At 38.6% G+C, this 22877-nt stretch overlaps 1 protein-coding gene across 8 annotated transcripts in view; it reads left to right on the top strand.

Annotated features, from left to right (window-relative positions):
• Smg5l1 (Smg5 nonsense mediated mRNA decay factor like 1) overlaps positions 1 to 22877 on the top strand; it is a 140757-nt gene that overhangs the window by 113985 nt on the left and 3895 nt on the right. Inside the window, 2 exon segments of one of the 8 annotated variants that reach the window (NM_001346302.1) lie at positions 19105 to 19139; positions 22661 to 22690. In NM_001346302.1, the coding sequence (NP_001333231.1) occupies positions 19136 to 19139; positions 22661 to 22690 (34 nt within the window). In that variant the 5' untranslated portion in view covers positions 19105 to 19135. 8 annotated transcript variants of the gene reach the window in all.

The raw sequence follows: 22877 nt of genomic DNA on the forward strand, positions 1-22877 counted from the left end.
TTTCACATTATAACTCATCTTTTATTTGACTTACATGCATTTCAGAGAATAGTCCACAGTGGCGGCGGATGCTCTTTCAGTACATAGAATTGGTAGATGGAAAGGCAGGGAAGGGATGAAAGGGAAAACTGGAAACAATACGAAGGAAGAGCTAGAGTTTAATTTCCCTGTTCAGTTCACATGCCAGAAGTTTTGTTTTGCTTTTTTAAAAGAGGACATAAGGACATAGAAACCATCTGCCTGAAATTCTGTTGATTCGGTAAATGGCTGGAGAAAGCCTGGGGGTGGGTGTGTCTCAGTATGCAGGCTACCTCACCAGAAGAGGAAGTATGAGGTGCAAGAGGACCCAGTGGAACTTGCTGTCCCTTTCACACTCTCTGCATCTCACTGTTCTATGCAAACCACGGAGCCTTATAAAGGCTCCAACTTCAATGATCTTATTTAACAGATGAACATGAGGCCCAGAGGAGCTAGGATCTGGGACAAAAGCAGATGCTTGTTAATTTACTCAAGTGTCATTTTACCAGGTCAACAGTGACAGTAATTAACTGCAAGATACTGCTGTGTGAAAACCTTAGTAACGACAGTTTGCAAATATTTGTGCCTGTTGCTTCTGAGATCATTGAAGTTACTAGATATTTAAAGATAATAACACAATGATGGCTTAATCACAAAAGGGTAAACAGGAACAAGAAAAAGTGAAGATTAAGGGGAAGAATGATAAATTCAGCCTAAGATGCAAAGATCATAGGCAGAATAATGTGGAGTCAGTAATTTCAAATCCGAATGAGTCACTGACTAGTTAGGTACATTTGACCAAACTTATACGCCTCACCTCTTTTAACAGGCTTGTCTTAAAGTGATAAAAATAATTCTGTATTTACCCACATGAAACATAATTAAGACAGTTGGTGGAGGGGCTATGAAATGTATTCTGTGATTCCATTTCCTTGAATCCAGAAGCTTGTGTGATTAATTTTCTTTTTTACTATGACATCCACTAAGGGGTTAACTTCCAATGTGTAGATTAGGGAAAAGGTGATGAGATGCCAGGCCTGTGAGTAGCTTGTAGAAAACAGTGGCTTCCATCTTCCCAGAAGACTGTCTCTCCTTCGGGTTTTAGTGACAATATCAGTTACAGGTGGCAGGTTCACACAGCAAGGAATTCAGGCCCTCATTCCAACAATTGTGAAGACCAGGTGTTGATAGCACAATGAGTTTTGGAGTCAATTCTTTTTCAGTGGAGTCTTGATTACAGTATTTGGAGTGGACCCCGTCTTAGCTATCCCAGATTCCTGTCTAGTCCATGAAGGTATACGATAATAAATGCATGCAACGTAAAACCACTGAATTTGGGGATAACGTTATGTAAGTGGTCCAGACAGTATGAATACAAAGTTGTGAGTCGAATGGTAAAGATAAATGATATTATAATAAGAATTAAGTAGGGGCACTACAGCATGCTTTCAGATGAGTCGGTATTGGAGAAATAAATGGTTGCTATTATACAAACAATACTCATGACAGGAGTGAATAAAGATTTGAGACTAGAGGAATGATCCCAGAGACTTCAGCATGGAATTGTGCAGAAGCAGAAAAAGGAGTCGTTCAGACTGCTATCAGTGAGCAACCTCTGAACATGGAAAACCAGAATGCATGGCTTCTGAAAAAAGAAAATAAAACAGCATTGGCCTTTGAACTTAATTTTATTATAGTAGTGTGCATTCGGGGGTGGGGGTGGGGCTATGCCATAACATCTAATTGCAGGCTACAGGACAGCTTTCAGGAGTCAGTTCTACCTTCTATTCTATGGGTCCCAAGGATCCTGAATTGGATCCTGAATTGGTTGTGGGCCTCGGTGGTGAGTGCTTTTACCTTCTGAGTCTCTCAGGAGCCCATGTGTGGTGTTTTTAGAGGCTGCATTAAGACAGCTGTTCCTGTCTTCTCTATTTTCAGGTCAATGTGTATAAGCTGTATCAGTAGCCAAGGGGTCTTGTTAACAATGGGTTGTTGGCACACCCTCATGATATCTGATTCAGTAGTTTTGAGTTGAGGCTAAGAATTCACATTTTGAAAACGTTTGAGGTTGTCTATGGCTGGCGCTAATGCTGCTTCGAGTTTCACTGTTGTGCAAATTTATCTAACTCTGGTCCACAGAGTTTTGGTAGGCATTTTGTTCATTTTCTAATTTTTTTTAATTAAAACATTTATTGATTTCTTAGGTACAGGCATTGGGCCAAGCATGAGGGATAAGAATATTCTATATCTACTAGAGTAGATAATGCATATACATTTCATAGTGTAGTCCACGGTAAGTCTCACAGTAAATACATTACATGGTGTATGTAGTCCATGCTAAGTCCTATAGTAGAAGTACAGGTGGAGGGAGAGTGTGTGTAGAGAGGGCATGTCAGAGGAAATTTTGAACACACAGCTTTTAAACACAGGGTGATGTTTTACCTGAGTTTCCTTTCTTCTATTTTGGATTTTGAGACAGAGTCTTATGCAATCCAGGCTTGATTTGCAATCCTCCTGCCTCTGGCTCTCAAAGGCTGGGATTCCAGGCATGTGGAACCAAAACCAGATTACATTAGGGTGATCAAAAAGTAAAGATTCCTTCTAGGGATGAGTGTATTCAAGGACAGAAAAGGATGAGTAGGTAGATGTATGCATCTGATTCAAGCCATTCCAAGCACCCAAATTAGAGAGTGACAAGATTAGAGAAGGCGATGGAGGGATAAGCCTGGATTTGCCCCAGTGCTCAGCATCTTACATCACATCAAGCAGTGATTTACTGAGAGGAACAATGATAGCTATTCCAAAGGCAACTGGGTTGGAATTATTGGACTTGTTCCAATCAGCAGTTAATAACCCATGCAATTAAAATGGCTTTCCTTAAAAGGATAGCAAAGGCAAAGAGGATGTACTATATGATTCTATGTTTTTGAGATATACTGAGTACGTATATCTGTAGAGACAGAAAATAGCTTAGCAATTACTAGGTGCTGAGGGAAGGGACCCTGGTTAAGTTGTTAATGGGAAGGAGGTCTCTTTGGAGATTAAAGTGTTTTGGAACTAAAAATGACATTTGTGGACTTATTGGAATTACTAAATGCTACCCAAACATACTTTGCATAAAGGAAATTTATTTTTAAGTGATTTTTGTTTCAAGTCACAAAATATGACATGACGATTCTAAATTTAATAGAATACTTAAAAATACAGATTAGGGCTATTTTAATTTTCATGCATGTCTAGACAGAAATATCAGGGTACTTGATTTAGTAATCAAAGCAAGTCATCATTAACTCAACTGAAACAATAAAAGGAATTGTTTTAGGGATTGTTCACAAGTTAAGTCACTAATGGACATGTTAAAGTCTAGACATGTAGATAATTTCAATGAAGACAGCCTTTTTTTCTTTTCTTCCTGATGGCGCTTACTGACTGATAGGCCTGTATTGTTATCTTCAGGATTAATGCCTTCAATTGGCACCATGTCAAATGTACTGGCTTTCATCTAACTCATAGCTAGGGAAAAAAAAATCTGTCTAACACTGTAAATGAAGAAGGGATTAATGTCAGGTTATCTCAATAAGTCCACTGCTTTCAGGAGGAAGGCATTTGTTTTTTTTATTATTATTTTATTTTATTATACTTTTAAATCTGTGCATGTTATATTATGCATATCTGCATGTAGGGAGTCCGTGTCTTTAAATATGTGTATTGAGGCCACAGTTCATGTTGTGACATTATATGTCTTTCTCTATGACTCCCTGCCTTTTTGAGACAGATCACCTTAATGAACCTGGACTGTACTATTTGAACTAGACTAACTGAATGGCATTAAATTTGTATTCATAACACTCAAGTAGAAAATGAATGCCTTGGCACTTATTTTTTACTTGAGTGTTATAATTACAGATTTACAGCAAATTCTAAAATTATGGGAAAACATACCAAAATGTATATGGCATAAACACTTATTATTTTGTGTAGTTCCTTCTTTGCAGTTCTTTTAAATAGAATTTTTCAAAACTTGATTTTGGACTTCTCAGGCCGAGAATTGAATTTATGATGCTTGTTTTCACAGGAGAGCACATCAAAGTTCTCTGCTAGGCCTTTATTTTTGTATCTTCTTCTGCTATACTTCACTTCCCTACCTCCACTTATTACTATCATTTAAAATATGTTCACCAAGGTATAGGCAAACAAGCTTCTTTGGGAAGATGTAGTGTTATTTCACTCAGCACTGGTTTTCTGTTGTAGTAATGGTATTACACAGATCTCCTTCATTTCACACTTTATTTCTGCACTCTTTTCTAACTAAAACAAATTTAAAGCTACATTTATCCCACCTTGATGATAATGGACTGAACCTCTGAACCTGTAAGCCAGGCTCAATTAAATGTTTTCTTTTATAAGATTTGCCTTGGTCATGGTGTCTGTTCACATTAGTAAGACCCTAACTAAGATGGTGTGTGTATCTGTATGTATATGGACATACATTTGTCATAGCTTATATGTTGAGGTTAGGGGACAAGTTGTATGAGTTGGTTTTCTCCTTCCGTCATGTGGGGCCCTGGGATCAAACTGAGGCAATGAGGCTTGTTGGCAAGTGCGTTTATCTACCATGACATCTCATTGCATTGAAGTACCTCCTTTATAGTACCATCTTCTCATGGGATCAAAAACCTGTCTGGGTTTTTATTTCAATGACTACATTTTCATGTCCAGTATCCCCAGATGTGACTTGATATGACTGTTTTAGCTTCTTGTTCCTAATGTGCTCCCTTGTTTCTTTGAGGACTTAAATATGTTGTTTAATTTTCTTTTTTCTCTATTAATTTGTTTATTCGCTTTATAGCCTGATCACAGGCCCCCTACTTCCTTACCTCCTGGTCCCACCCTTATGCCCTTTTCTTCTATTGGTGCCCACCCATGGTGCTGCATCAAGTCACTGCAGGACATCGTCTCCCACTGACCTCAGACAAGGCAGCCCAATTACAGGAAAGGGATTCAGAGGCATACAACAGAGTCAGAGATAGGCCCTGCTGCAATCATGTAGGGGCCTAGGTCCAGTCAATGTATACTCCTTGGTTGGTGGTTCGGTTCCTGTGAATTCCCAGATTAATTGACTCTGTAGGTCTTGAGGTGTCCTTGACAATTCTAGCTCCATCATTTCTTCCCCCTATTCTTCACAGGACTCCTGGAGCTCTGCCTATTGCTTGGCTGTGGATCTCTGCATCTGTATCCATTAGCTGCTGGAGAAACCTCTCAGAAGACAGTTATGCTAGGTTACTGCCATGAAGCACAGCAAAATATCATTAATAGTGTCAAGAGTTGGCTCTCGCACAGGAAGAGTCTCAAGTTGGATTGGCCATTCCCTCAGTCTCTGCTCCATCTCTATCCCTGCACATCTTGTAGGCAGGACAAATTTTGGGTTGAAGGTTTTGTGGGCAGGTTAATGTCCCCTCCTTTCACTGGATTGTTTCCATTCTTATTTAATCCAGCTCATTTATTCAGCTTCTGTCCCTACATTATATACTCAGCAACTCCCCTTTTATAAGTCTTATGTTTCTTCTGTTAAATTTGGAATTAACACGTTACCTCGGCGTGGCAGTGACACTGTCATCATGTGGGCCAGAACACTGCCTTTTTCCATTCTCTTGTTCTCTGCTTCTCATGCCATGACTTCTCAGTGACATATGCTTTATTTCTTGTAGGCTACCGCCAACCCCCTTTTCAAAACTTCTTTCTTTGTACTATATCACCCAGACTTGTTTTGCATTAGAATCATCAGCTCTGCTTGATAAAGTGCAGAAGGTTGAACAACAATCCCACATCCATCTGAGGTTTTGATACATTAATTTTGAAAGGAGAAAAACATATTTATAACCTCCTGCAAACTGCTGCTGCTCCTGCTCCTGCCACTGTTGCTGTTGATTAATTGATTGATGATGATGATGATGATGATGATGATGATGATGATGATGATGGTGGTGGTGGTGGTGGTGGTGGTGGTGGTGGTGGTGGTGGTGCTGATGGTGATGGTAATGGTGGAGAGCTGCTGATTTTCATAATGTCATGAAAGATGGAAAAGTAATCACTAGCTATCCCACTTCCACTTACCTGCATCTGTTGTTCTTGGTGCCCCGTATTGATTGCAGGGTTTGCCCTTGCTCAGATAGTACCCTGAAGTCAAAGGCTACCTCTACGACCTTGATGAGGCCATATGCTTTCCAAAGTTCAGAAGTGTGGATTGTAGTTTAGAACCAGGTGAGCTATAATAAAAAGAAAGTTCTCGCAGATCATATATTCTTCTACTATTACCTGGCTTGGTCATAATCTACTGTTTCCTCTGAGCTTTGACATTTTCACTCTATGAAATCAGCGATTCTTTGACTTGTGTGGATAATGTCAGGTGCAGGGGCACTTGGGAGCATTTCCCAGGAGTCTGGCACCATGCCCTGCACCCTAAAAGAGTTTTCAGTTTCAGTTTTTGTTATGAATGCTCACTTCAGTTTTTCAGCTTGTTATACTTGCTGCACAGCTGACAGCACACCTTACAGTTGGAAATTCTGATTCATGCCAGGCATGACAGTTGCAGAATATAACAGTATTTCTGACATAAACTATAATGAACTCAATTCTTCCCTCCTCCTGGACATTTGAAGTTCTTGCCATTGCTCCAAGGTTATTAATAGCATTAAATATATTGTAATTATTAAACTGTCATGAATGTATTATTAGCTTTTCCCAATACCCCTTTTTTTAAAATAATTCCTCCTGCACTTGAAAGAGTTAAAGTGGCTTCCTGAAGTGCTTTAAGTTCTGAGAGAACCAGGCTTCTTGTGTCTGATTCATTTTGTGTGGGAGGTGTGCTGTTCTAACCTTGTCACTGACAGGAAAGTTCAGACTCGTCTAATGCTGCACAGAAGTCTGTCCTTGTAGCTTTCTGTGACTGAAACATAGCCCTCAGACAATGATTATATCTGGTCCTCCGTCAACATGCTCATGCTTGATGGTGCCATTCCTGTCTGGATTGAACTGGCAATTTCCTGGATTCATCCAGGCTGTCTTAAATGACAGATTTTATTCGGATGGCACATGTGCTCTGGATCCATCCTGTCCAGGATGGACTGTGATTGTTCTATCATTCAGTGCAACAGACGCGATGCAAGCAAAGGAAAACATTTGTCTTATTATATGGCCACAGTGAATGTACAGATGAGGCGATTGTAGTTTTGGAAACACTGAGAGCATTTAGCGAGGAGCATCTGAGAATAGGTTAGTGAGTCATCATGGGAGGAAGGAAAGGTCTGAGCTTTAAAGGAAGATGCTGGCTGTTGAAGGATGCCAGCTTTCCCGGTAGGTCAGGCATCTACCACACTGGAGAGAGTGAAAGAGTCATGTTACAGTTTACATTTCTGTTCTGTGTGTCTTTGTATATGGTATGGTTTCAGCTTTTTCTTTTTCTCTGTGCTTCAAGTCCAGCTGTGCTTCCCAACTGCTTACTCTTGTAAGGACACATTTTGGAACAAATAAAAGTTATAGTTAAGCACTGCCTCACAGGATCTTACAGTTATGTAAGAGTGGGTTCATATAAACTGGAGCCTAGCATGGCTGTCCTCTAAGGCTCTATCAGCAGCTGATTGAGATAGATGCAGACACTCAGAGCCAACCATTGCCTGAGGTAGGGGACCACTATGGAACAGTTAGGGGAATGATTGAGGAGCTGAAGGGGTTGGCAACCCTATAAAAAGATCACCAGTGTCAGCTAACCTGGACCCCTCGAAGCTCCCAGAGACTAAGCCACCAGCTAGAGAACATACATGGGCTGGTCCAGGGCCCCAGCACATATGTAGCAGAGGATTGCCTTGTCTGGTCTCAGTGGGAGAGAATATACCTAATTGTGTAGAGACTTCTTGATGCCCCAGGGAAGGGGGATACAGGGGTTGGTGAAGTGGGTGAGTGGGTGGCGGTTGGGGGAATACCCTCTCAGAGGCAAAAGGAGGGGGAAGGGGTGAAGAACTCTTGGAGGGGGTACTGGGAAGGGGACAACACTTAAAATGTAAGTAAGTAAAACAATTAAAATAAAATCTATGAATTAAAAACAGTTAAATGACAGAAAGGATATTGGCATTCATTTAAGTCAGTCTCCCACCCAAAACCACCACTCATCTGTGATGTGCACATGAGAAAAATTTCCGTTTGAACTTCCATAGCTGGGAGGTCTTTATTTCATCAGAGAGCTCATTTATTTTTGTAGACTTATAATAAAATATTTTACTGTGTCTGTAATTCCTGCACACAGGAGGCAGAAGAGTCATTTACTCAAGACTCACTGCCTACACACAGGCTCTGTCTTTAAAAACAAAATCTATTTTTATCTTTTCTTGATTTCATACCTAATTTTTCTGGCTTCTTTTGGGAATCGAAGTATATATTCTATTGTGTAAGGTGTATCTGTGATATCATTAGAAGCATCTATTTGGAAAGTCTTAATCTTGAGGTCTTTTGCTGAAATATTGTGCCATCGTTTATGAGAGTTACATTTAAATTGGTCATTTTATTAGGTTTTGTCACAAGTTATTTATTTTTATAGGAATATAGCTTGTAAATTAGATAGAAACTTATCATTTATATAAGAATGAATACATGATTGAATCATGAATGTTATGAATGAAATTAAGAGAAAAATAAATTAGAAAAAATATTTTTAATATATTATACATAGAGCAGAAGGCAGCATTTAGCCTGATGTTTGTTATGCCTCCTTCATATACAGCTGATTGACTGCACCACCTGGGCGTCATCTGTAATTCTAAAGATTATTTGAGATTTTATCCTACTTTAATTTTTTATTCTTTCATGTTCTACTTCTAGACAAAAATGTTTTAATAATTTTGATCATTTTAGTAGACAATTTAACTTTTTAATTGAAAACAATTACTCAGTATCTATCCTATTTATTATTCAAGGTATCTAGTGTCAGTGTAGCAATCCTCTGAATAACAAGAATAAGGATCCAGATGGCTATAGAGATGGCTCAGTGAGTAAAAATGACTGCTGAACATACAGGAATGATCTGAGTTCAAATCCCCACTACTCAAGTTAAGCTGTACCTCTAGATTTAGTGGCTGCAACCTTAGTGCTACTCCTAGGGGAGAATGGAGACAGAGCCAGCGGAATCTCTGGAAGCGTGTGGGCATATGCAGTAGGTAAAGAGCAAAGAGACCCTGTTTGAAACACGATGGGAGTCAAAGAACCAAGACCTGAATTTGTCCAAGATCTTCATACATTTACTACACTTACATTTCCCAGTCATGGATGCATAAGTGCATACATACTCACATGCATGCATGGACACACACACACACACACACACACACACACACACACACACACACACCATATAGTTGATATTTGGTCTTTTTCTATAAACTTTAGATTTTAGGGGATCAAATTCATATCCAAAACGTACAAATACATACACTTTACATTCATGTTTCCTACAGTAGACAATAAATATACTTTCCTATTTATTTCTGATTTGTCAAGTCTGTATCCATAAGGAATACATTTTTCAGTTTTACCCATTTGATTCTTAGCTTCATAGTATTGTGATTTCTAATGTTCTATGGATGATGGTATTGGCCCAGCATTATCTCTGGGTGATATATCCTTATGGGTGTGTGTAATGTTGCTGACTCATTTATGTTTACAATGTAATGTGTGGATATTATTATAATTTGGTCAATTCACTGTTGACACATTTACATTATTTCTAGTCTTGGACTTTTTGTTTGTTTTGCTTTCATGTATTACAGACAACGTTGCTAGGGAATTTTTTTCTCTTATCAAATGGTGTGCAGATGCAAGAGGCTTCTGTATGAGTTCAAAGCTGAAGGTGCTGCTTAGTAAGGTATGTGAGTCTTCAGTAGTGAGTCAAGCCCAAACATCTGGAAACTGATTGTATCCATAACACACAAATGCTCTCCTCACTCTCTATCAAAGCACAAGGTTGGCTTTGTTTGTGGTTTCATGTTTTATCCTGTATTTCATGGTGTCTTTAATTTGAAAATCTGATTATGAAAGATGGAACTTCTCCAATTATTTGCTGACAACTGTTCCTTTTGAGGCAGGGTCTTCACTAACTCAGGCTTCCCTCAAGCTCACTATGTGGTGGAAGCTGACCTGGAACACCCGATTCTTTTGCTTCTACATATACTGACTACTGGTATTACAGACATGCATCACCACCTCAGGCTTCAGACTTAGGTTTTTGTCAGATTTGTTTATTTTTATTTTAGGTGCATGGGAGTTTTGCATGCATGGATGTCACTGCGCACATGTATGCATATTTGCAGTGGTCATGGAGGCCAGTGGAGTACATCACATCCCCTGGAACTGGATTTCCAAGATGGTTTAATGCTGAGAATTGAACCCAGGTCTATTTTAAGAGCAGCCAGTGCTCTTAATCACTGAGAAATCTCGCTAGCCTGCCCCCCAATTAATATTCTTGAAGCTGGGGTTTATTGTTAAAATATTACAGATATCTTTAAATAACAGAATTCTTACTTGAAAGTTTTATAAAACATGTTCTTGATTTTAGTGTAATAAAATACATCAACTTTTGCATCGTCAGCATATTTGGAGTACTTGATACTATTTAAAACTCTTCTTCACTGTGAAGGCATACAATATATTGTTTTTCAATAATTTTCTAAAGGCTTTGCCTTCAGTTATAAATGGTTTTAAATATCAGATGTATTAAATATGGACAATTTAAATATTAAATATTAAAACAAAATATTCACTTAAAATAGTTTATTTATTCACTTTATATCCTGATCACAGCCCCCTCCTCTCCTCCTGGTTTTCTCTCACACAGCCCCTCATCTTCTCTCTCTCTCCTTGTGCTCTAAAAAGTGGAGCGTACCCTCCTACCACATTCACTTTTTAAAATACAAGATACTTGGCTTGTGGAAGAAACTTTGCTGTATAGTATTTTAAAAAATTCAGAAATGACAATGTATTATAAATTATATGTATAAGGTTTCCAGATGTTTTAAAAATATATCTTTTAAATTTTATTTATTTCATTGCATATATGTGTATGATGTGTTTAGTGTGTGTGTGTGTGTGTGTGTGTGTGTGTGTGTGTGTGTGTGCGTGTGCCACCATGCATATGTGCATATCAAAGGACAACTCTGTGGCATCAGTTCCTTCCTTCCATCTCCAGTGCATTCTGTGGATCAAGGTTGGGCTTTCAAGCTTGTGTATCAAGCATGTGCTGAGTGGTCTCTCTGTCCCGGTTTCAGGTTGTTTTCTGTGTTATCTTAAATGCTCACACACAAATAAGATACTTTCATATTTTATAGCACCAAGTATTTTCCACAGTGCTAGAGAATGGTATTTTGATATCATTGGAGTAGCTTCCCTGACGTTTCCAGAACATTTAAATTTCACTAACTCAGATACACACTTCATGCAGCCATAGTGAAATTCAGAACACCCGACAATGATTGATTTTAATCTTTCTATTAAGGTGCCGATAACTCCTCCTCCCTTAGGACAGAAGGTGGAGCTATTTTGAATTTAATGGAAGTATGCTCGGGAGAGCGGGGATGCTTAAGGAAATTCTGTCTAAACAGCATGACAAGATCTTTTCTCCTCAACTTTATTCACATAGTTTTAAAGTTTAATCTCTTATAGTCTGTGATGCATTCTGATTCTTTTTGTGCAGGTTCTTAGAAATGTGGTCCACCTGTGCTTATGAAACTGGCTATCCAGTTATTCCAGAACCATTTGTTGAAGAGATGATTCTTTCTTCATAGATTTATCTGACATTCTTCATGAATTGAATGAATTTAAATATAAGCTTTTTTCTTTTTTATTAATTACTAGAGCTTTGATGCAAGTTTGAAAATAGTAATTGTTAAGTCCACTAATTTCTTAGTTTCTCTCCTCCTCTTACTTGTCTTGAGAGGTGGGGGAGCAGATACTAGAGATAAAACACTGGATTTTACCATGCCAGAAAAGTGCTCTATCAGTGAGCTAAGTCTCTAACCTTATATAGATACCTCTTTTATATTGTTAGTGGTATATGCTTTAGAATTCTCAATGGAATATTAGCAAGAATTTTAATAGAGATTTAATGAACCTATATACTTTGTACAGACTATAATTTGGAGATTATTGCCTTTGTATAATATTAAACTTTACAATTAGTAATTATGAGTTTCTTCCCATTTATTTAATTATTTAATTCATTTCAACATTTTATATTTTATCCTATTTAAATCATATTTTATTGGATATTTTATGCAATTACATTTTAATGTTATCACCTTTCCCTCTCGCTGATCCTCCATTCCTCCTCCCCCTGCTTCTATGAAGATGTGCCCACTCCTACCTCAAAGCCCTGGCATTCCACTATGGAATGAACCTTCACAGGACCAAAGCTTCTCCTCCTATTAAAGCCAGACAATGCCATTCTCTGCAACAGATGCCGGTGGAGTCATGGGTCCCTCCATGTGTACTTATTGGTTGATAGATTTGTTCCTGGGAACTCTAGGTGTGTGTGGGGAGTCTGGTTAGTTGAGATTGTTGTTCTTCCTATGGGGTTGCAAACCCCTTCAGATCCTTCAGGCCTTTCTCTAACTCCTCCATTGTGGTCCCCAAGCTCAGTCTGATGGCTAGCTGCAAGCATCCTTATCTATATCAGTAAGGCTTTGGCAGAATCCCTCAGGAGACATTCATATCAGGTTCCTGACAGCAAGCAATTCTTAGCATCAGCAGTAGTGACTGGGTTTGGTGGCAGCATATTGGATGGATCCCTAGATGGGAATGACATTTCTTCAGTCCCTGCTCTACTCTTTGTCCCTGTATTTCTTCCCATGAGTATTTTGTTCTCCCTTCTAAGAAGGACTGAAGCATCCACATTTTCCTCTTCCTTCTTCTTGAGCTTCTTATGGTCTGTGAATTGTTTCTTAGATAATCTGAGATTTGAGGCTAATATTCACTTATCAGTGAGTGCATATCATGTGTGTGCTTTTGTGACTGGGTTACCTCACTCAAGATGATATTTTCTAGTTCCATCCATTTGCTTAAGAATTTCATGTAGTCATTACCTTTAATAGCAGAATAGTATTCCATTGTGTAAATGTATCACATTTTCTTATCCACTTTTCTATTGAAGGACATCTGGGTTCATTTCAGCTTCTGGCTATTGCAAATAAGGCTGCTTTGAACATAGTGGAGTATATGTCCTTGTTATACGTTAGAGCATTTATTTTTTTGGACCCAGGAGTGGTATGACTGGGTCCTCAGTTATACTCAATTTTCTTAGGAACCTCCAGACTGATTTCCAGAGTGGTTGTACCAGTTTGCATTCTCACCAACAATGGAGAAGTGTTCCTCTTTCTCCACATCCTTGCCAGCATCTGCTGTCACCTGAGTTTAAAATCTTAGCCATTCTGACTGGTGTGAGGTAGAATCTCAGGGTTGTTTTGATTTGCATTTCTGTGATGACTAAAGATGTTGAACATTTCTTTAGGTGCTTTTTGGCCATTCGATAATCCTCATCTGAGAATATTTTGTTTAGCTCTGTATCCCATTTTTTTTTTGGTTCTTTTTTTTTTTTCGGAGCTGGGGACCGAACCCAGGGCCTTGCGCTTCCTAGGTAAGTGCTCTACCACTGAGCTAAATCCCCAGCCCCTCTGTATCCCATTTTTAATAGGGTTATTTGGCTCTCTGGAGTCTATCTTCTTGAGTTCTTTGTATATTTTGGATATTAGCCAAAAGTTGGATATTAGTATCAGATGTACAATTGGTAAAGATCTTTTCCCAATTTGTTGGTTGCTGTTTTGTCCTAATGACAGTGTCTTTTGCCTTGAGAGAAACATTTTTAAAAAATATAGTCCAACAGACCTTCATAGAAGACCTCATACCAATATTATCCAAACTATTCCACAAAATTGAAACAGATGGAGCACTACCGAATTCCTTCTACGAAGCCACAATTACTCTTATACCTAAACCACACAAAGACACAACAAAGAAAGAGAACTTCAGACCAATTTCCCTTATGAATATCGATGCAAAAATACTCAATAAAATTCTGGCAAACCGAATCCAAGAGCACATCAAAACAATCATCCACCATGATCAAGTAGGCTTCATCCCAGGCATGAAGGGATGGTTTAATATATGGAAAACCATCAATGTAATCCACTATATAAACAAACTGAAAGATAAAAACCACATGATCATTTCATTAGATGCTGAGAAAGCATTTGATAAAATTCAATACCCCTTCATGATAAAAGTCCTGAAAAGAATAGGAATTCAAGGCCCATACCTAAACATAGTAAAAGCCATATACAGCAAACCAGTAGCTAATATTAAATTAAATGAAGAGAAACTTGAAGCAATCCCACTAAAATCAGGGACTAGACAAGACAGCCCACTCTCTCCCTACCTATTCCATATAGTTCTCAAAGTTCTAGCCAGAGCAATCAGACAACAAAAGGAGATCAAAGGGATACAGTTTGGAAAGGAAGAAGTAAAAATACCACTATTTGCAGATGATATGATAGTATATTTAAGTGATCCCAAAAGTTCCACCAGAGAACTACTAAACCTGATAAACACCTTCAGCAAAGTGGCTGGGTATAAAATTAACTCAAATGATTAAGTAGTCTTCCTCTACACAAAAGAGAAACAAGCCAAGAAAGAAATTAGGGAAATGACACCCTTCATAATAGTCCAAAATAATATAAAATACCTCGATGTGATTTTAACCAAGCAAGTGAAAGATCTTTATGATAAGAACTTCAAGCCTTTGAAGAAAGAAATTGAAGATCTCCCATGCTCATGGATTGCCAGATTAATACAGTAAAAATGGCCATTTTGCCAAAAGTGATCTACAGATTCAATGCAATCCCCATCAAAATACCAAATCAATTATTCAGAGAGTTAGACAGAACAATTTGCAAAGTCATCTGGAAGAACAAAAAACCTAGGATAGCTAAAACTCTCTTCAACAATAAAAGGACTTCTGGGGGAATCACTATCCCTGAACTCAAGCAGTATTACAGAACAATAATGATAAAAACTGTATGGTATTGGTACATGGATAGGCAGATAGACCAGTGGAATAGAATTGAACCCACACACCTATGGTCACTTGATTTTTGACAAAGGAGCCAAAACCATCCAATGGAAAAAAGATAGCATTTTCAGCAAATGGTGCTGGTTCAACTGGAGGGCAACATGTAGAAGAATGCAGATCGGTCCATCCTTATCACCCTGTACAAAGCTTAAGTCCAAGTGGATCAAGGACCTCCACATCAAACCAGATACACTCAAACTAATAGAAGAAAAAGAGAGGAAGAATCTCGAACACATGGGTATTGGAGAAAATTTCCCGAACAAAACACCAATGGCTTATGCTCTAAGATCAAGAATTGTTAAATGGGATCTCATAAAACTGCAAAGCTTCTGTAAGGCAAAGGACACTGTGGTTAGGACAAAACGGCAACCAACAGATTGGGAAAAGATCTTTACCAATCCTACAACAGATAGAGGCCTTATATCCAAAATATACAAAGAACTCAAGAAGTTAGACTACAGGTAGACAAATAACTCTATTAAAAAATGGGGTTCAGAGCTAAACAAAGAATCCAGAGCTGAGGAATGCCGAATGGCTGTGAAACACCTAAAGAAATGTTCAACATCTTTAGTCATAAGGGAAATGCAAATCAAAACAACCATGAGATTCCACCTCACACCAGTCAGAATGGCTAAAATAAAAAACTCAGGTGACAGCAGATGCTGGCGAGGATGTGGAGAAAGAGGAACACTCCTCCATTGTTGGTGGGATTGCAGACTGGTACAACCATTCTGGAAATCAGTCAGATGTTCCTCAGAAAATTGGACATTGAACTGCCTGTGGATTCAGCTATACCTCTCTTGGGCATATACCCAAAAGATGCTCCAACATACAACAAAAACACATGCTCCACTATGTTCATCGCAGTCTTATTTATAATAGCCAGAAGCTGGAAAGCACCCAGATGCCCTTCAACAGAGGAATGGATATAGAAAATGTGGTACATCTACACAATGGAATATTACTCAGCTATCAAAAACAATGACTTTATGAAATTCGTAGGCAAATGGATGGGACTGGAAAATATAATCCTGATTGAGGTAACCCAATCACAGAAAAACACACATGGTATGCACTCACTGATAAGTGAATATTAGCCCAATTGCTCGAATTACTCTTGTTGCATAGAACATGTGAAACTCAAGAAGGATAACCAAAATGCAAATGCTTCACTCCTTTAAAAGGGGAACAAGAATACCCTTGGGAGGGAATAGAGAGGCAAAGATTAAAACAGAGACTGAAGGAACACCCATTCAGAGCCTGCTCCACATGTGGCCCATACATATACAGCCACCAAACTATATAAGATGGATGAAGCAAAGAAGTGCAGGCTGACAGGAACTGGATATAGATCTCTTCTGAGAGACACGGCCAGAATATGGCAAATACATGGGCGAATGCCAGCAGCAAACCACTGAACTGAGAACAGGACCCCCGTTGAAGGAATCAGAGAAAGGACTGGAAGAGCTTGAAGGGGCTTGAGATTCCATATGAACAACAATGCCACGCAACCAGAGCTTCCAGGGACTAAGCCACTGCCTAAAGACTATACATGGACTGACCCTGGACTATGACCTCATAGGTAGCAATGAGCCTAGTAAGAGCACCAGTGGAAGGGGAAGCCCTTGGTCCTGCCAAGACTGAACCCCCAGTGAACTTGATTGTTGGGGGGAGGGCCGTAAGGGGAGGAGGATGGGGAGGGGAACACTCATATAGAAGGGGAGATAGAGGGGTTATGGGGATGTTTGCTTGGAACCCGGGAAAGGTAATAACAGTTGAAATGTAAATAAGATATAACCAATTTAATAAAGATGGAGAAAAGGAAAAAATATAGTCCATTGATGCTAAAAGAAATTAAGGAATATTGATTGTTTCCTGTTATTTTTGTTGTTAGAGATGGAGTTATGCTTGTGTGGCTCTTTTGGTTTGTTGCAAGAAGATTACTTTCTTGCTTTATCTAGCGTGTAGTTTCCCTCCTTGCGTTGGAGTTTTCCATCTATTATTTTTTCTAGGTCTTAACTTGTGGAAAGATTTTGTGTAAATTTGAGTTTGTCATGGAGTATCTTGTTTTCTCCATCTATGTTAATTGAGACCTTTGCTGGGTATAGTAGCTTCGGCTGGCATTTATATTCTCTTAGGTTATGTATGACATCTGTCCAGAATCTTCTGGCATTCATAGTCTCTGTTGAGAAGTCTGGTGTAATTCTGATAGGTCTGCCTTTATATGTTACTGGACTTTTTTCCTTACTGCTTTTAATGTTCTTTGTTTTGTGCATTTTGTGTTTCGACTATTATGTGACGGAAGGAATTTCTTTTCTCCTCCAATCTATTTGGAGTTCTCTAGGCTTCTTGTATGCTCTTGAGCATCTTTTTCTTTAGGTTAGGGAAGTTTTCTTCTATAATTTTGTGTAAGATATTTACTGGTCCTCTTATGTTTGGAATCTTTGTTCTCTTCTATACCCTATTATCCACAGGTTTGGTCATTGTGTCCTGGATTTCCTGGATGTTTTGGGTTAGGAGCTTTTTGCTCCTTCCATTTCCTTTGACTATTGTGTCAATGTTTTTTATGGTATCTTCTGCCCCTGATATTCTCTCTTCAATCTCTTGTATTCTGTTGGTGATGCTTTCATCTATGACTCCTGATCTCTTTCCTAGGTTTTCTATTTTCAGGATTGTCTCTCCATTTCCATTTTTAGATCCTGGATTGTTTTGTTCAATTCTTTTACCTGTTTGCTTGTGTTTTTCTGTAACTCCTTAATGGATTTTTGTATTTCTTCTTTAAGGGTTTCTACTTGTTTAACTGTGTTCTCCAGTATTTCTTTAATGGAGTATGGGCCTTGAATTCCTGATCTCTCCAATACTTTTAATATGAATGGATATTTTGTCAAATGCTTTTTCTGCATTTAAGGAGATAATCATGTGTCTTTTTTCTTTGAGTTTGTCTATATAGTAGATTATGTTAATGGATTTTCATATATTGAACCAACCCTGCATCCCTGGAATGAAACCTACTTGATTGTGGTGAATGATGGTTTTGAAGTGTTCTTAGATTCAGTTTGCAAGAGGTTTTTTTTTTGAGTATTTTTCAATCAACATTCATAAGTGAAATTGCTCTGAAGTTTTCTATTTTTGTTGCATCCTTGTGGGCTTTAGGTATCAGAGTAATTGTGGCTTCATAGAATGAATTAGGTACCGTTTCTCTGTTTCTATTTTATGGAATAGTTTGAGGAATATTGACATTAGGTCTTCTTTGAGAGTCTGATAGAATTCTGTGATAAAGTCACTGGCCCTGTGCTTTTGTTTGGTTGGGAAGTTTTTAATGACTTTTTCTATTTCATTATGGGTTATGGGCCTGTTTAGATAGTTTACTTGCTCTTGATTAACTTTGGCTTGTGGTCTCTGTCTAGAAAACCATCCACTTCATCTAGATTTCCCAGTTTTATTGAATTTGGGCTTTTGTAATAGGATCTTATGATTTTTTTTAAAGTTTCCTCCATTTCTGTTGTTGTGTCTTACTTTTCATTTCTGATTTTGTGAATTTGGATACTGCCTCTGGGTCCTTTAATCAGTTTGTCTAGGGGTTTATTTATCTTGTTGATTTTTTCAAAGAAGCAGTTTTTGGTTTTGTTGATTCTTTGTTTAGTTCTTTTTCTATTTGTTTGATTTCAGTCTTGAGTTTGACTATTATCTGCCTTTTACTCCTCTTGGGTTAGTTTGCTTCTTTTTGTTCTAGAGCTCTCATGTGTGCTGTTAAGTTGCTAGCGTACGATCTCTCCAATTTCTTTACCAAGGCACTCAGTGCTGTGAATTTTCCTCTTAGCACTGTTTTCCTTGTGTCCCATATGTTTGGGTATGCTGTGTTCTCATTTTCATTGAATTACAGAAAGTCTTTAATTTTTTTCTTTATTCCTTCCCTGACCAAGCTATCATTGAGTAGAGGATTCTTCAGTTTTCATGGGTATGTGTGTTTTTTTTTTCTAACATTATTGAAGACCAGTCTTAGGCCATAGTGATCTGATAGGATGTATGGGATTATTTCAATCTTCCTGTATCATTTGAGGCTTGTTTTGTGACTGCTTATATGCTCAGATTTGGGGAAGGCACCATGAGGTGCTGAGACGAAGGTCTATTCTTTTGTTTTAGGGTGAATTATTTTGTAGATATTTGTTAAATCCATTTGGTTCATAACCTCTATTAGTTTCACCATGTCTCTGTTTAGGTTCCTTTTCAATGTCTTGTCTATTAGTGAGAGTGGGATTTTGAAGTCTTTCACTATTATTGTGTGGGGGTCAATGTATGTTTTGAGCTTTAGTAAAGTTTCTTTTATGAAAGTAAGTGTCCTTGCATTTTGGCACAGAGACTTTCTCTTGGTGGGTTTTTTTTTTTTGATGTATATGAAGTGTCTTTCTCATCTTACATTATAACTTTGGTTGAAAGTCTATTTTATTAGACATTAGGATGGCAACTCCCACTTATTACTTGGGACCAATTGCTTGGAATCCTTTTTTCTAGCCTTTTACTCTGAGGTAGTGCTTATCTTTGTTATTGAGGTGTGTTTTTTGTATGCTTCACAATGCTGGATCCTGTTTCTGTATCTAGTCTGTTAGCTTATGTCTTTTCATAGGTGAGTTGAGTCCATTATTATTGAGAAATATTAAAGACAGATGATTGTTAGTTACTGTTAGGTTTACTTTTGTAAGTGGCATTATGGGCATGCGGTTCTCTCCTTTTGGCTTTGTTGTGAGATGATTAGTATCTTGTCATTTCTTTGGTGTAGGTACCCTCCTTAATGTTGGAGTTTTCCTTCCAAAATCCTCTGTAGGACTGGATTGGTAGATAGATACCGTATGAATTTGGTTTTGCCTTGTAATATTTTGATTTCTCCATCTATATTGACTGAGAGTGTTGGTAGCTATAGTAGCCTGAGCTGCATTTGTGTTCTCTTAGAGACTGCATGACCTTTACCAGTCTCTTCTGACTTTTAGTGGCTCTGTTGAAGTCTGGTATATTTCTGATAGGTCTGCCATTATATGTTACTTGACCCTTTTCCCTTGCAGCTTTTAATATTCTTTTTTTTTCCTGTGCATTTAGTGTTTTGATCATTATGTGATGAGCAGATTTTCTTTTCTGGTCCAATTTTTTTGGTGTACTAAAGACTTCTTATACATTTATAGTCATCTCTTTTTTTTAGGTGGGGAAGTTTTCCTCTGTGATTTTATTGATGATGTTTTCAGGTCTTTCGAACTGGGAATCTTCATTCTCTTCTATTCCAAGTATTCTTAGATTTGGTTTTTTCATTGTGTCCTGAGTTTTCTGTATGCTTTGGGTTAGAAGTTTTTTATGTTTTGACTTTTCTTTGACAGTTGTGACAATCTCTCCTCTATGGTATCTTGTACACCTATGATTTTCTCTTCCATCTCTCGTATTTTGTTGGTGATGCTTTATATCTGTAATTCTCAACCTCTTTTCGAGGTTTTCTATTTGCAGGGTTGTCTCCCTTTGTGTTTTTTTTATTGTTTTTACTTCCACATTTAGGTCTTGGACTACTGTTTTCAATTCCTTCACTCGTTTGATTATGTTTTGTTGTATTTCTTTAAGGGATTTATTTTATTTGTTCTTTAAGGCCTTCAACCTGTTATCCTGTGAGATATTTATATTCTCCTTAAAGGACTCTGTTCAGTTCAGGAGATAGTATTTTAGGTCAGCTTCCTGATTTTTCCGGTGTGTTGGTGTATCCAGGGCTTTCTGTGGTGGGAGAACTGGGTTCTGATGATACCCATGTATACTGGTGTTTGTTGCTTATGGTCCTGTGCTTGCCTCTTGCCATATGGATATCCCTGGTGTTTGCTGGTCTGGGTGTCCCTGCCTAGAGTCTGCCTATTTTGTCCCTGGGTTGCATCAGGTCTCCTTGTGGTCCTATTTGTAGCAGACCTCCTGTATGACTTTCCAACTGTGGGGTCTTCAGAGGGGCAGAGACGTTGCTGATCTGTTGCCCTGTTTGCAGCACATCTTCTGGGAGGCCATCCAACTGTTAGGTCTTTAGTGGAGCAGTCAAGCTGTTGTCCTGTTGAAGGTTGGGGGTGAGCGGTTGGAGAGGCAGGTACAGACTGTAGTTTCTTTTTCCCAGTGTGCAGCAGAACTCCAGGGAGGCTTTCAGTCTGTTGGGCCAGTTGTCCTCCTTGCTATTGAGCTCTTGGGAGGTCTTCAGACTGTGGTGTCAATTGCCCAGTTGTCTTGTATGCAGAAGAACTCCTGGGATGCCTTTAAGCTGTGGTATCTTCAGGGGAGCAGACAAGCTAGTAATCAGTTGCCCAGTTTCCCTGTGTACATCTGAACTCCTTAGATCACCTGGTGAAGACACCAGGGTGTGGTGTCTTCAGTGAAGCTGACTAGCTGGCAGTCTGCCCTGGAAGAAGTCACCAGCTGAAAGGGGAGTGGAATTCAGAGGTTTTCGGGGAGTGATAAGTCCGGGAGTCCACTGGGCTCTCAGTGGCAGCTGTAGTACTTTGGGAGGGTCTTTACCAATTTCTCTGTGTACTGTGGATAACCTGGTATGTCTCAAGCTGTAGTATCTTCTGGGGAACAGACTAGATGGTGGTGTGCTCTAGCAGAATGTGCTGTCTGAAAGGTCTCATTTCAACTTTATTAAAGCTGAAAAATAAGATTAAAGATGATGAGTTTCCTACCTTATCTGGACAAGTTGAAGTAAAATTTCCCTAAATTAAATGAGGCACCATTATGTTTAGAAAATTTTCTTTTGTTGTTGTGAGTTGGTATTTTATCTATGGCTTCTTTACTTTTCCAACTGAGAAAGTTATTTAGGTAAAGTCTTGAAGATTTCTTAGAACTGTTTTTCTTATAGTTTAATATAATAATTGGTTTTAGACAAATTGTCAGGACACGGAAGGAGGAAGATAGAGAAATTGGGAAGGGAGAGAGAGAGAGAGAGAGAGAGAGAGAGAGAGAGAGAGAGAGAGAGAGAGAGAGAGAGAGAGAAAGGGAGAGAGGGAGAGAGGGAGAGAGGGAGAGAGGGAGAGAGAGAGTGTCAAGGGGAGGGAGAGATACTAATGTATTGTAGGTTGTAAGTTTGTCATTTCTAGATATTTATACAGTAGGTTTGTCCCCCTGCCGTAATCAACTCAGAATGGGTAAAAGCAGATGAGCCCTTATTTCTCCACCCAGTGAAAGCCTTTGTGCCATTCTGGGTGTTTGCCAGGCTGTGGTGCTGCTTGTTGCATTTCCAGCCTTTTTATTGCTTTTCTTATCCTGTCCACATCTGCCTCGTATCTTTTTCTATTTCAGTCATAGATGCAATGACCTTCCATGTGCTGTCCTGGCTTTGTCCTTCTGTATGGATAGTATAGTGCATGCATTCAATCGGTCTGGCTTACTTGACACTCAAGGTTACTTAGTTACTCAGTTAAAATGTTGTCTAGTTAGCTTTTTTATATTTCTTTTCTTTTCTTTTTGTAATTTTAGGTATTGGATGTAGTTCCTTGCATACAGTAGGTAAGAGCTGAGTTATATACTTAGTTCCTTCTTGTTACTTTGAGTCAAGACCTTGCTAAGCTAGGCAAGCTGGCCTTGAGATTGTTATTCCTGCCCAGGCTGCAGAGATGCTGAGATCACAGTGTGTATCATCAGCCCAGCTCTCATAATTTTAGATTTAGAACATGTGCTTAATTACTAATTTTTC

This window comes from Rattus norvegicus, chromosome 7, assembly GCF_021556685.1.
Source record: "Rattus norvegicus strain SHRSP/BbbUtx chromosome 7, alternate assembly SHRSP_T2T, whole genome shotgun sequence".
Lineage (NCBI taxonomy): Eukaryota > Metazoa > Chordata > Mammalia > Rodentia > Muridae > Rattus > Rattus norvegicus.